Below are 15,506 nucleotides of genomic sequence, written 5' to 3' on the forward strand. Positions count from 1 at the left end.
CTGTAGCTTGAGAAATGTGAAAGTAGGTCACTAGGTCAAAATCAAGGTCAAATTTCATTTTGGAACAGGAAACTAAGCATGTGGTCCAAATTTGAAGCCTGTACCTTCAAAAATGTGAACGTAGCTCACTAGGTCAATGTCAAGGTCAAAGTTTTTTTCGGTGCACAAAACTATGCATGTGGTCCAAATTTGAAGGCTGTAGCTATAGAAATGTGAAAGCAGGTCACTAGGTCAAAATCAAGGTCAACTCATGTCAAAGTTCATCTTGCCACTCAAAACCATACATGTGGACCAAATCTGAATGTTGTAGGTTATTGACAAGAATATTTTAAAAGCTTTTCCCTATACAAGTCTATATGAACCATGTGACCCCCAGGGCGGGGCCATATTTGACCCTAGAGGGATAATTTGAACAAACTTGGTAGAGAACCACTAGATAATGCTACATTACAAATATCAAAGCCCTAGGCTTTGTGGTTTGGACAAGAAGATTTTCAAAGTTTTTCCCTATATAAGTCTATGTTAACCATGTGACCCCCGGGGCGGGGCCATATTTGACCTTAGGGTGATGATAATTTGAATAATCTTAGTAGAAGACCACTAGATGATGTCACATATAAAATATCAAAGCCCTAGGCCCTGTGGGTTTGGACAAGAGGTTTTTCAAAGTTTTTCCCTATATAAGTCTATATAAACCATGTGACCCCCGGGGCGGGGCCATATTAGACCCTAGGGAAATAATTTGAATCATCTTGGTAGAGGACCACTAGATGATGCTTCATACCAAATATCAAAGCCCTAGGCTCTGTGGTTTTGGACAAGAAGATTTTCAAAGTGTTTCCCTATATACATGTAATTCTATGTAAATTATAGAAATAAACAAAGGGCCATAACTCACTCAAAAATTGTTGAACCAGTCTGATTTTCAGGGGGACATAACTAGGTTACCAATACATCATTCTGACAAAGTTTGGTCAAAATCCCCCTGGTAGTTTCTGAGGAGATGCGATAACGAGAAATTGTTAACGGACTGAAGGACGGACGGACGGAAGGACGACGGACCACGAACGCAGAGTGATTTGAATAGCCCACCATCTGATGATGGTGGGCTAACAACTACACTTTCTCAAGAATACACCACCCTCTGCTGTAAAACAAGTGCTTTCAGAGGACAGTTACATGTAACCTTTCAAGAATATTCAAAAGTCTTATCACTAACACAGTTAAAATAATTAATACGCAAGACATAAAACATGAACACGAATGCAAAGGTGAGTGCAATGGCTCCACCTATTCTTTGAAGAGCTGAGCTAAAAACCTGTTGTCATTACTGGGTACTTTGAAAAGTCTTTTCTTGTGTTACCGTAAATTTTGCTTTTTAAGCTTGGCCGACTTTTGGGAGTTCAATAATAATTTAACGCACAAAACTTCAGACCATACCTCTAATACCGTATTATCTGTAATTCTACAGCACCCATCCATGTACAGAGCCCGTAGGTTACTGCAGAGACCCAGACTGTACAGTCCTTCAAATGCCACATCCGTTAAATCAAAGCACCTGAAATATCACAAAAATTCATACATAAGGGGTCGCTCTATATGCAGGTGTGCATTAAACATGGGTATCTACTGTAATAAAAAAAAAACTTATGTCATCCAAATAACTTTAGTATAACCAAACTGCAGTTCATATGAAGCAATAATACAAATCAAGATTTCTACGACAGGTTCTACAACTCTGTCTTGTTCTACCTGATGAATCATGGATTAACATTTAAATGTATATCCTTTTCAATGCCAAGATACAGAAAATATCATATTTTTTATACTTTTATTTCAACAGATTACCTTAACCTTTACCCTGCTTAATTTCTAAAAAGGACTGGTCTATCATTCAGTTTCAGCAGTGCCACTAAATATTTAAAGGGGTGTTCACTGAAAAATTTACTGACTGAATAGCGAACAGTGCAGATGATAGTGCAGCCTGATCTTGGTCTGCACTGGTCGCAAAGGCGAGACCACTTGCCACCAGCAGGCTAAAGGTTAAATAATTTACATTTTTATGACTTACCTAACAAAATTCATTCAAGTTCAAAAAACATAGACTTAACCTTAAGTCTGCTGTCAGCATGTGATTCTGTCTTTGCAACCAGTGCGGACCAAGAAGTGCCGGCTGAGCATGGCCTGCCCTGTTCACTATTCAGTCAGTAAATTTTCAGTAATAATAAGGCCATCCTTAAAAAATTGTTTGTTTGCAGTAACGCGACCCAGAATTTTTAGTGTGAGTAGGTAGGTAGGGATTTTTTTTTTTTTTTCGTTTTTTTTTTTTTTTTGTATGCTAATTGTACAACACCTGCATTTTCTTTTTAACCCTCTGGTATGTACACCTCCTGGGTACTAACACTTCTCTGTAGAATGCTAACTTGATTGTAACATATCTGCAAGGGTGGTAGTTTTCACATAGTATGAATACTAATATTACTAGTAATATCACCTTTTTAATAACAATAAAAACAACAGATAGCCTGACACCAGTCAGAAACAGAGCTTATTATCTCCATATGAACTTAAAAATTTAAGATTATCAATATATTAAACAAAAATAATTGGCCAGACCTTTTGAATGTCCTTGCACTGGCTAGGGTAATAAAAAAACATTACATTCCTTAGGATTTAGCATTGAAGTACATAGCAAAATCTTTGATATTTTAATACCCTGTAGACCTGAGTCTGATTACTAGCACCGCACTCCTTCAAAGCCTATGTATCATGTAATTTTAAGACAATACTTAATTGTTTTACATTGTTTACTCAGGGCAAAGAGCTATAAAAATAAATATATTTTTAGTTCTTTGCTCAGGGCTTAAGCTATGTTAATATTTTAGGGAGAAGTCATTTCTTCCTCAGCTGAAATTATGGAGAAGTGGAGAGATTTTAGGGAGAGGTGGAGTGATTTTCGAGAAATGCGGAAAGATTTTTAATATATGACATGCAAGTTGAAAATGGAAGTAAATATACTTATCAATGTAAACCTAATTTCTTATCCTTGTGAATCTAATGTGATTAAACTGCAAATTAAAGTTTTTTTCACTCTTGCAATGATTGCCTTAACCAAGAAAAGCCTAATCTGAATATGAATACAATTAAAAAAAGCTAGGTTAATTCTATATCAGCAAAAAATAAATCCAGCTTCCAGTGCTAATGCACTCAGTCAAAACACAAAAACCCATAAAAGCATTTCACAGTCACTTCTTGAATTAAATACATGTCAATAGCAGTGACATCACTATGACATCACACATAATACACGTCTTCTTTGATCTGCTAGTGTCTTCTTTGATCTGCTACTGTCCGCACACATTAAAAGAAACAGTTGTCAAACAGATTAAACCCAGTTTCTGATGGCAGGTGTCAAAAATTTGCATGAATTTCAGTTACATTATTTAAGTCACAGAAAGTTTCAGTAATAATAACTATGTTTCTAAAGTCTGGGTTTTGAAAAATAGGAAAAAGTGGACCCATGGAAATTTAATTTCACGCAAATAGGAAAATCTAGAAATGTAAACATTATGGATTTCTTTCGCTGGTTTTAGTCATTGCATTGAAAGGATGTTTAACTTTTATAAATAAATTTTCAGGTAAGAAAATTTTGTTTGTCTAATATTTTTGACGTTAATTGTGCTCTTTCCAAGTGACTTGTGCAGTGTCACTGCAGTTTTATCCTCGGGGCAGATTAAAAAGATTATGCAACGACAAAAGATCGAAACTAAAATTATTATTTGTTTGCAAAATTGTTTGAGAAATTATGACAGAATGATATCCAAGAATTTATCTATCCCAGATGTTTTACGTACGAGAAAAATCATTATTTTACAAATCTAAAACTCGGTTAAATACGTCTGCAGTATTGCACAGATAACACTATGTACCACGATTTGTCCATCTGGTATTTTTTAAACAACTTTTTGCATGAATTTTTGTAGTATATCAGGAAATCGGCAGGGCGTTCGGTAGACCCGAGGTTCTGGGTTTTCAGGAATCACTCGCACTTATCGAGAAAAACTCGTATTTGACCCCAGGGCGTTCGGTTGACCCGAGGTCCCGGGTTTTGACCCGCGAAAATCGAGAAAAACTCGTATTTGACCCGCATAAATTACGCCACGTGCGTCGGCTTGACTCGCGGAAATTTACTTTGATGCGTCTCAAGTTCGATAGTTCTGCCCCCTGTCAATCAAAATTCCAGTATTTCAATATTGTTCGTCGGCACAAGTGGAAATTTGGCAGTAGGCGGAGCGTCGTATGTTAATTAGCTACCGACAGATGTCAGTCACGCCACGCGCCAAATGACACGTGATTATCTCGCGGTTTGTATTTAGTACAATATGCCTTGTCATTATCAAAGGTGTTTATTGATCAATGTGTAAAAATTAATTGATAAACAATGCAGCCTTAGATTATCGTGTTTGTACCACTTGTTAATTATTTTGTGCGCTCGATACGATTACATGAGCCGGTCGGCCGTCACAGTCTATAGCAAATTTATTATCATTGCCGAGGCTTTGTTTGGGCCAAAACAAATTAAATAAGCAGAAATTATACGTGGTATGATGAGAAAATGAAATTAAAACAGTTATCTTTTCAAGAATTTCAAATGTTACTTTCGTTTTCCGTATTTGTCACGCGTTTTCGAGACCGCCATTTTCGGACATTTTTATCATTTCTTACAAGATTTTTCGAGTACAATCTGAATAAAAAGCCAATAAAACGTCTGCATTTACGAAAAATATGATCACTGTTGCCAAAGTAGCTCTTATTTAGAAGAATTTGCTGATAATAAAAGCATGCAAAGCACTAAACCCCACCCACTTTTAGGCAATGTGCAAAATAAGACAACTAAAATATGAATTGCTTAATTAAGAAAATCTGTTAAGACTAATGTACTAGTTTTAGATAATGTCTGTGGGAGTTGCATTAATAACAGTATACATGTAGCTTGACCCCTGAAAAAAACTGATCTTGACTCTTGAAAATCTGATTTTGACCCTTGAAAATTTAGGCTGAAGAGTCAATGACTCTTGAGTTTCAGAACCTACCGAAAGCCCTGGACCCGCACAAAAAAAATTCCCGTGCATCGGCTTGACCCGAGGAAATTTTCTTTTATGCGTCTCGAGTTCGAAAGAACTGCCACTTGTCAATTAAAATTCCGGTGAATTCGAATATTGTTCGCCGCCATAAGCGGAAGTATGGCAGTAGGCGGAGCTTGGTATATTAATCAGCTTCTGGCAGATGTCAATCATGCCACGCGCCGACTGACACGTGGGCTTCTCGCGGTTTGTATTTGGTACAATAATGTCCGTCATTGCCAAAGGTATTTATTGATCAATGTGTAAAAGTTAATTGATAAACAATGCATAGAAGAGCAGCCTATTATCGTATTTGTGTCACTTGTTAATTAGCGGTATACAGAAAGCGTAACATTCACATATTTTGTTTCTTATCGGTCATATCGATCATTCATGTAGTTGAACCTCAACGAACACTGTCTAGGAAAACTTATACAAATACAATAGTTACCCAAAAGAAATAACGAAACAGGAAAGAATAAAAACATGGCACCGATAAAAAAAAAATTCCGAGTTTTGGGTTAAAAAAATTGTTTGAGTCGCGGCGATTTTCGTGAGTCGGTCGCGTTACCGCAAACAAACACTTTTTTAAGGATGGCCTAAATGGGACTGCCCAAATTGAATGTTCATTTTAGAAATTTTGCAGGGTAAAGATTCAATAACCTTACTAGTGGTGATCTGCAAAGGTTTTAGATACATGTAGAAATTTTATATTTGGCAGCTTCTAAGCTAAACAGAGGCTATAACCTGGCAAGATCAGTCATGGCGAAATCCTGTCGGACCTGTCTGACAAAAAAAAGGGTAGGTCCTACGTCCAACGTGGAGGGTCCAGGCATCGAACTGTATGTCTGATAAAATACAAATCTGGACGGTTTTTACTACTGCCAAAGTGTTTTTTTATAACGCAGTTTTTTACACACCTGTTCATTTTTCATTACTTATACAGAACAGACAATTTTTTTATTTGGTCAGACTGGTTATCCTGGGTTGTCTGACTAAATGTCAGACATGTCTTGAAACTCTTTCGCCATGACTGCAAATTTATTCAACTTGCATCGTTTCATTACCGTTTATAACAAATTTAAATCTCATTATTGAAATGATAACAACATGTATCCAAAGAAAACTTCAATTTTCAAAACAAAAGCCATTAGTTGCATTAAATTTTAAAAAAATGTTATCTAACCTAGTTTTATTCGGTAAGTCTTATGACCGGGAATCATTGTTCAAAGTTCCAATTTAATACATTCAATAGTTAAAGAGATATGATCTTGCACGCGACAGTTTAACCATTGAAGCTATAAAGCCAATGCAGATACCAAGGTGAGAAGAACAGCTCACACTATTCTTAGAACACTCCAGCTTAAAATGGTTTAAACACCGACCTCATTACCCTTAGTACTTCTATCTGGGGACATCTCATAACCAGGAACTTAACCCCTTTATTTGTAAGGAAACGACAATCGGTGAGGTTTATATTCCGAACTCGATAATCACTGAACCATAGCACCTTTTCCAAGTCTGTATCGGATAATCGATGTTGATTCACAAGACAAATACTTCGCCATAAATCTGGATCCCTGCATAAATTATACCAGTACTTACAAACAGGACTGGCTCGACGTAATAATTCAAACACGTTCAAATTTTTAAAAATATGCACTAACACCGTTATCGGTAAACTGTTTATATTATTCTGGTTAATAATTTCTTCAGTCTGCTTAAAGTCTAATCTAAATCTTCCATTGATCAAAGTTGAGGTAGATTTTCGCTTTACATCAATAGCTATCTGTTCATTTCCAGCTGTTGCACCTATTTCTACACCTGAATCATTTAATTCTTTATCAACTGCTTCTAATGGTTCCGTTCCTTCAAATGATTCTACAGTCACTTCTCTAGAACTTAAAGTAGCACCAGTTTCATGTACCTCAGCACAATTCATATCTGAAGTGTTCAGTCTCCTTTCAGAATTTCCTACAAAAGCTGTATTCTCATTAGTAGTATCATGTAACCTGTTTAAGGTAACAGACCTAGTGTCTATATCATTTGTCGAAGTTAATATTTGATTACTAGAACCACTTGCCACTCTACAAGGATCTACAACTGTGTCAACTTTTGCTGCTTTGACTTCTCTTTCAGCACTGTGTCCAATATCATCTAACAAGCTTCCAAGTCCTTTAAATTTGCAAGTCCCAGTTGGATCATCATTTACCTCACCAATATTTATTTCATGACCTCCTTCTGTATCATCTGCCCTTGAACTACTTTTATCATCCTTTCTTGACATATCGCCTTTTCCGCCATCTTTTTCTTTAACTGCCATGTGACCTAATCTCCCAGAATCCCTGAAACTTCCTGTGTTTACAGTGCCACTCATTATATTTCCCATAACTGAATTTGAGAACATTTCAACAAAGCCTGAAACATCAAACCCCTCTGCCAGTGAATGTATATTACTGTTAGTTTTATTCTGATTTTCTCTTTCAGCATTTTTAACAGAATCGGTATCGCTTTGCAACACCTCTAAGTCACTGGTCTCTTGAAAAGTCCTTGTCGATTCTGCATTGCTATTCTCTAGCATATTCTTTCCTTCATTTGTTTTACTGCCATTTAACGTCCCAAAGGAAGCAAAAGATTCTACTTTCTTTTTGTCTTCTATTTGGTCCCGGTATTCTTTAGAAGACAGAATAGGTAACTGACTTTCAAGTGAAGAAATTGTGTGCCTATTATTGATTTCTGAACCAGTTTTATTAAATTCCTCCACCTCCGGCTTAGAATTAGAAAAAGTTTCCATCCTTTTTTTCGCTAAATTGGTATTTACTCTATCAAACGGTCTTTTTAATTTAGGACTTTCCAATTTGGGAACCTTTTCGATTTGGTTTTGAGATACATTTCTCTCTCTATTTCTTATATACGAACTTTCAGCAATTGCTTGAATATTTTGAGCATATTCACAAAACCCAGCATTTGACTGCATTCTAGGTGCAGTTCCAACAGACTGGTGTAAATCCTGCATACAATTCAAAACATCAGCTGCAGTATTTTCACTACTTGGTTGAGAACCAGTCTCTGTATTTGAAGACTGGTTTTCAAATGAGTGTGCATTGTCATCATTTCTTGCTGACTGCTTTGTGAAAACATTTTTCGTAGACTGGTTTTTTTCTTTTTCAAAATAGGACTCATTATATGCAACAGACTGGTCCTCATCACCAACATGTTTAGGAGTGCAAAATAAATCTGAGAACTTTCTTAAATCAGAATTGCTTTCAGAATCCCCAGCAGCTCCAGTGAATGTCTCAACTTGAGTTGTGTCCCTTCCTAGAACAGAATCACTTTTTTGTCCAACAGTTGCTTCCCTTTGTGTGCTATCTTTTTCAGTTGTGTCTTCATACTCTTTATTTTCTGTAGAATCATCAAGAAGCATACCAGTTTCTGCAATGAGATGAAAATTTATCAATTTCTGTAAAATCAGAAATTTTCGCAAGAGATTTATTTTTTTACAACATTCCCCTAACTGTCTGTTTCCCTAAAAATACATGTAGATCTTTGCAGGTGTTGTAATTATTAAAGATAGAGCTATATGTCTCACAAGTTGGACATTTATCATGAAACTTCCATGCAAATCAACATTTATCTGATATACATTTCTAGCTGCAAAAAAATATCTTATTTCATTATTATAGTAACATCAATACAGAGCTTTGAATGTCTTGATCTCAAATTCAATAAGATATAAGTTTTTCACCTTAAGATAACTGCAATTCAGTTTTAAAAGTTTGATATATTTATTCTTGTTGTTTTTTTGTTTGGTTTAGAGTTACATGAATAGAATTTTGGTCACATGCCAACTTTTCCAGCCGTCAATGTGGAAGAAACCAGGTGCCTCTCCTGACACAGTTTTAATGCACAAGCAAGCACCTTGGTAGATCCACTGACCTTCCATAGGCTAGCTGGATGGCTATCATACATGTAGAATCATACATCCCAAAGTGAGTGTTCAAACCCACAACAGTGAGAAAAGCTTGATACAGAAGTGTTTCATTATTATAATAAAGGAATACTTTCATTTTCACATTTATATAGGTAATTACCAGTAGATTTGTAGCTCTGTCTTGTATCAAACAACATGCATTAGTTCTGCAGCAGAAATATTATTACGCAAAAGATTTTTTAGAATGAGTTAATCTAATAATCTTTTTATTACATATATGGTGATATACATCTACGCATGAAATTTGAATGTCAATATGGAAAACTATTTGAGCCGCGCCATGAGAAAAACAACATAGTGGGTTTGCGACCAGCATGGATCCAGACCAGCCTGCGCATCTGCGCAGTCTGGTCAGGATCCAGGCTGTTCGCTATTAGTTTCTCTAATTCCATTAGGCTTTGAAAGCGAACAGCATGGATCCTGACCAGACTGTGCGGATGCGCAGACTGGTCTGGATCCATGCTTGTCGCAAACCCACTATGCTGGTTTTCTCATGGCACGGCTCATTTATGTTTCAGGTTCCATAGAAACTTAGCAGACTTAAATGGGTAGTAAGTGTACATACATGTTTGCATATCATAGCATATTACATACAAGGTTTTTGAAAGAATGCAGAATCATTCAATTTCGTAGGCTTTAAATTTCATTTTTTTTTTTAGTTTAACGTCGCACCGACACAATTATAGGTCATATGGCGACTTTCCAGCTTTCGATGGTGGAGGAAGACCCCAGGTGCCCCTCCGTGCATTATTTCATCACAAGCTGGCACCTGGGTAGACCCATCGACGTTCTGTAAACCAGCTTGATAGCTTCCTCACAACAACTGAATACAATTTGCAAGTTATCTCTAACTGACATGACTTAATCTGCCTTTGTGACCAGGGTAAATCATGATCAACTTGCACATCTGTGCAGTCTGATCATAATCTGTACTGTTCACCATTCAGTCAGTATCTTTTGGTAAGCAGCCCTTTTAACAGTTAATGGTACTGCCTAAATTGAAAGAGAGACAAGTTCATTATAGAAATTTAACAGGTTTAAGCAGACCTTGATCTATATCATCCCCTTCAGAAACCCTCTGTCTTTTACATGGGCATTCATTAGCTGGCTGGTCCATGGTTGCTGTGTTCTGCACTTATCTACATCAACATTGTCCCATCTATACATCTGAAACAGAAAATTAAAGTTCATTTTAACTGAATAAGAACAATATTATAAAATAAATGTATCTTATCTTTTAGGGAATGGCTTCAAAATCACCCTACAAAACTCAAAACAAGAGGACCATGATGGTCCTGAATCGCTCACCTCTTCCCACATGATCCAGTTTTGAGTATGACGTCATTTTTTCTATTATTTGACATACTGACCTAGTTTTTGAGCTCATGTGACCCAGTTTTGAACTTGACCTAGGTATTATCAAGATAAAAATTCTGACCAATTTTCATGAAGATCCATTGAAAAATATGGTCTCTAGAGAGGTCACAAGGTTTTTCTATTATCTGACCTATTGACCTAATTTTTTAAGGCATGTGACCCAGTTTCAAACTTGACCTAGATATCATCAAGGTGAACATTCTGACCAGTTTTCATGAAGATCCATTCAAGGGTATGGCCTCTAGAGAGGTCACAAGGTTTTTCTATTTCAAGACCTATTGACGTAGTTTTTGATCACAGTTGACCCAGTTTCAAACTTGACCTAGATATCATCAAGATAAACATTCAGACCAACTTTCATACAGATCCCATGAAAAATATGGCCTCTAGAGAGGTCACAACGTTTTTTCATTATTTGACCTACTGACCTACTTTTTGATGCACGTGACCCACTTTCGAACTTGACCTAGATATCATCAAGATGAACATTCTGACCAATTTTTATGGAGATCCATTCACAAGTATGGCCTCTAGAGAGGTCACAAAGTTTTTCTATTTTTAGACCTTCTGACCTAGTTTTTGACCGCACATGACCCTGTTTCGAACTTGACCTAGATATCATCAAGATGAACATTCAGACCAACTTTCATGAAGATCCATTGAAAAATATGGCCTTTAGAGAGGTCACAAGGTTTTTCTATTATTTGACCTACTGACCTAGTTTATGACGGCACGTGACCCACTTTCAAACTAGGCCTAGATATCATCAAGATGAACATTCAGACCAACTTTCATACAGATCCCATGGAAAATATGGCCTCTAGAGAGGTCACAAGGTTTTTCTATTATTTGACCTACTGACCTAGTTTTTGAAGGCATGTGACCCACTTTCGAACCTGACTTAGATATCATCAAGGTGAACAATCTGACAAATTTTCATGAAGATTTCATGAAATATATGGCCTCTAGAGAGGTCACAAGGTTTTTCTATTTTTAGACCTACTAACCTAGTTTTTGACCGCACGTGACCCAGTTTCGAACTTGACCTTGATATCATCAAGATGAACATTCAGACCAACTTTCATACAGATCCAATGAAAAATATGGCCTTTAGAGAGGTCACAAGGTTTTTCTATTATTTGACCTACTGACCTAGTTTTTGATGGCACGTGACCCAGTTTCAAACCTGACCTAGATATCATCAAGGTGAATGTTCTGACCAATTTACATGAAGATCTTGTGAAATATATGGCCTCTAGAAAGGTCACAAGGTTTTTCTATTTTTAGACCTACTGACCTAGTTTTTGACCGCACGTGACCCAGTTTCGAACTTGACCTAGATATCATCAAGATGAACATTCAGACCAACTTTCATACAGATCCCATGAAAAATATGGCCTTTAGAGAGGTCACAAGGTTTTTCTATTATTTGACCTACTGACCTAGTTTTTGAAGGCACGTAACCCAGTTTCGAACTTGACCTAGATATCATCAAGGTGAACGTTGTGACTAACTTTCATGAAGATCTTGTGAAATATATGGCCTCTAGAGAGGTCACAAGGTTTTTCTATTTTTAGACCTTCTGACCTAGTTTTTGACCGCACGTGACCCAGTTTCGAACTTGACCTAGATATCATCAAGATGAACATTCTGATCAATTTTCATGAAGATCCATTGAAAATTATGGTCTCTAGAGAGGTCACAAGGTTTTTCTATTTTTAGACCTACTGACCTAGTTTTTGATGGCACGTGACCCAGTTTCGAACTTGATCTAGATATCATCAAGGTGAACATTCTGACCAAATTTCATAAAGATCCCATGAAAAATGTGACCTCTAGAGTGGTCACAAGCAAAAGTTTACGGACACACGGACGCACGGACACCGCGCGATCACATAAGCTCACCTTGTCACTCTGTGACAGGTGAGCTAAAAATGCTTACTGTCCTATGGATTATATTAACAAAAATTTAAAATATATACCTCCCGGTGAAATTAAAATATACAATGCAACAGAAAACAAGAGCTGTCACTAATTGTGCCAAATGCCCCAGCAGCACCTTGACCTTTGACCTGGTGACCCCAAAGTCAGTAGGGGTCGTGTACTCAATAAGTACTATCAGCATGTGAAGTTTGAAGGTCCTGGGTGCAGTGGTTCGCAAGTAAAGTGCCTTCATGCAAAAAGTTAACGTTGTGACGAATGAACAAACGAACCAACAGACATGTGAAAACTAATATGCCTCCCTTCAGGGGCATAAAAAAATTATTCTAACACAACCGGCAAATTAATCTACATACATGTAGAGCAAAATCTATCTCCGGTTATTCTGTGATATACCACTCGCGTGCAATGACATCATGGTGCGTAGCACGGTCGTAAAAAGTAGTTACCATTTTTTCAAACACTTTTGATGCTAGTATGCCGTTTTAGAATCGAAATAACAAGTTCCCAAGTGTGATTTATCGTAAAATAACCCTTGTTTTTCGTTCTTATACGGCCTTCGTGATATATTCTTACGCATAAGAACTCAAAACTCGGGTTATTCCATGATAAACCACGTTTGGGAACTTATTATTTCTTAAACAACCTGCACTTTTGTCAAGAAGTTGTCACTCTGACATCATTGATATTCAGTGAGGACTTTAAAATATAGTCCTAATTCTAAAATTTACTGTCACCTGGATTAATGGACTAGCAGTATACCAAGTACACGGATTCTGATGATCAGGGGCATTGCTGGGACCTTTTTCACAGTATGCACTAATTGTGAACGGGGTTCAGAGTACCCCTGGATTAGTTTTAAAGTGATGACAGCAAATAGTGCAATTTCGCATATACCTGAAGCAAAAACTGTAAAATTCAAGAACAGTCTTATTCTTTTTTTTTTAATAAATTTATGCCGAATTTATCAATTTACTAGATTTGCGCCTACTTGTATGTGAAAAATGTAATCAGCATGTTGGCCTAAAACTGTCAAATGTATTTTTTCTAACTTACAAGAACAGCCTAAACATATATATAAACATATATTCTTAACTGCAGAACAAATCTCCTGTCCCTGATTGATCTTGTGTTTATACTTATCAACTAGATCAATGACATTTATATGAATTAAACCAGGCCTTTACTCCATCATTTTGGGAATGTCACCAACACTGGCAGAATTGGGAAAATGCTTAACTGTTTAACCTTAACCCTGCTAAATTTCTAAAATGGACTGGTCCATAGTTCAATATAGGCAATACTATTTATTTATTGAAGGGGTGTTTGCTGAAAAATTGCTGACTGAATAGCGAACAGTGCAGACCATGATCAGCCTGCACGGATGTGCAGGCTGATCTTGGTTTGCACTGGTCGCAAAGGCAGAACTATTCGCTGCCAGCAGCTAAAGGTTAATAAAATAACTTAATTGAGAAAAATTTAAAATTACTATCATCTATATAAAAGTGCTTTTTGTGTGTAATGTTTCTAAATTTGTCGTTGCATTTCAATAATTGTCCAACAGTATATTATAAGTGGTGTTCACAGAACCAAAATAAACAGATAATCTTTCAAACCCAGCATCTGTACTATCTCGACTATCGCGGCTGTTGACTTTTTAAGCAAGTATTTTTATTTTAACCGCTAACGATATCGTCTGTGTCCCGGCTCTGCGTAGTAAATTTGACTGCGCAACATCAAGCTGGGATCTATTCTCCTATTCCTTGGACAAGAAAATCGTGTTTACATTGCGAAGTAAATTGTCTTTAGTTTTTTTGAGCATTGATAGAGTATGGGAATTTTTCAAACATGTTGAAATGGTAACAGAAGTCGTTGGATGATCAAGACATGTGCTCAGTTTGTTTTAAAAAACAAAAATGTATTGACAGAAGGTTGTCAGGGGCGGCATGGGAGGGGGAGGGGTGCTGACCCCCAAGTGTCTGTGGTGTCGGCTGTATCGCCAGTGTAATTTACTTTGACAGGCGTATGTTAATTTGATCACAAATTATCAAGTCGCCAAATGCCTCAATAAGATAATGCACTGAACAGTAAAATCATTCTGATGTGGGTAGCAACTATAAAATATCAGATCATAAAAAATAAAATAAACCCTGCAGGTGGCTCAGGAATTTTTATGGGAAATTGCAAATAATCCTAACATTGTCAGTAAAAGCGGACTGGCAAGTTTTACCAAACATGCTACCTTGCAAACATAAATTGAACTGACTTACAACAAATCAAACTTAAAAAATTTATTTTCAGTCAAATGTAATTTTTTTCTGACATTTGCACCTTCCTTCCTGACAAGATGTGTGTTCTACGTCATCAAATTATGTGTAGTGGCAAAAGCTCCCAAAGATTCATAAAACACGCAAGAGAAATGAAATACAAACAAGCTTTTAAGCGCACGTCTCTAACATATGAAAATTTCTCTCGGTTTAAGATCTTTGGAAAAAAGACGAACTGATGCAAAATTAATATTGTTTTACAAAACTGTCATTTTACTAGTGGCTAAAATCTAAGAATACTTCTGCCCTAGCTTATTTTAAAAACAAAAACAAAAACAAAAACAAAAGAAAAAAAAAGGACATGCGGTTATCTCCCCTGTTTACAAAAAAGGTGAAAACTACAAGGCTAGTAATTATCGTCCCATCTTACTTACATGCATAGCGTCCAAACTCCTTCAACATATCTTAGTCTCTAATATCATGTCCTACTTTGACTCCTACAACATCCTTAGCCCAAAGCAGCATGGTTTCAGGTCAAAACACAGCTGCGAGACCCAACTCATACGTTTCACACAAGAAATTGCTTACTCCCTAGACCTAGGCCAGCAATCTGGTGTCATTGTTATGGATTTCAGCAAAACATTCGACAAGGCGGATCACCATATAAGCCAGTCCACAAACTTAAACGTTTATGCATAGATAACAAGGTCACATCATGGATCAAATCATTTTTAAGTAATAGGGCATAACAACTTTTTGTCGAAGGCAAGTCTTCAGATAAGTTACCAGTTCTCTTAGGGGTTCCCA

The 15,506-nt window shown here is 36.7% G+C and overlaps 1 protein-coding gene across 1 annotated transcript in view; it reads right to left on the reverse strand.

The window, feature by feature from the left end:
* The window catches only part of LOC123542197 (uncharacterized), a 44,662-nt gene extending 29,494 nt beyond the window's left edge, over nt 1–15,168 (reverse strand). Inside the window, exons 1-4 of the mRNA XM_053531520.1 lie at nt 14,703–15,168; nt 10,162–10,281; nt 6,509–8,555; nt 1,441–1,558 (exon numbers count right to left, since the gene is read on the reverse strand). Coding sequence (XP_053387495.1) covers nt 1,441–1,558; nt 6,509–8,555; nt 10,162–10,231 — 2,235 coding nt within the window. The 5' untranslated portion in view covers nt 10,232–10,281; nt 14,703–15,168. The remainder of the gene's footprint in view (nt 1–1,440; nt 1,559–6,508; nt 8,556–10,161; nt 10,282–14,702) is intronic.
* Between the last annotated feature and the right edge of the window lie 338 nt (nt 15,169–15,506).

The sequence above is a fragment of the Mercenaria mercenaria genome, chromosome 19, assembly GCF_021730395.1.
Source record: "Mercenaria mercenaria strain notata chromosome 19, MADL_Memer_1, whole genome shotgun sequence".
Taxonomy (NCBI): Eukaryota; Metazoa; Mollusca; class Bivalvia; order Venerida; family Veneridae; genus Mercenaria; species Mercenaria mercenaria.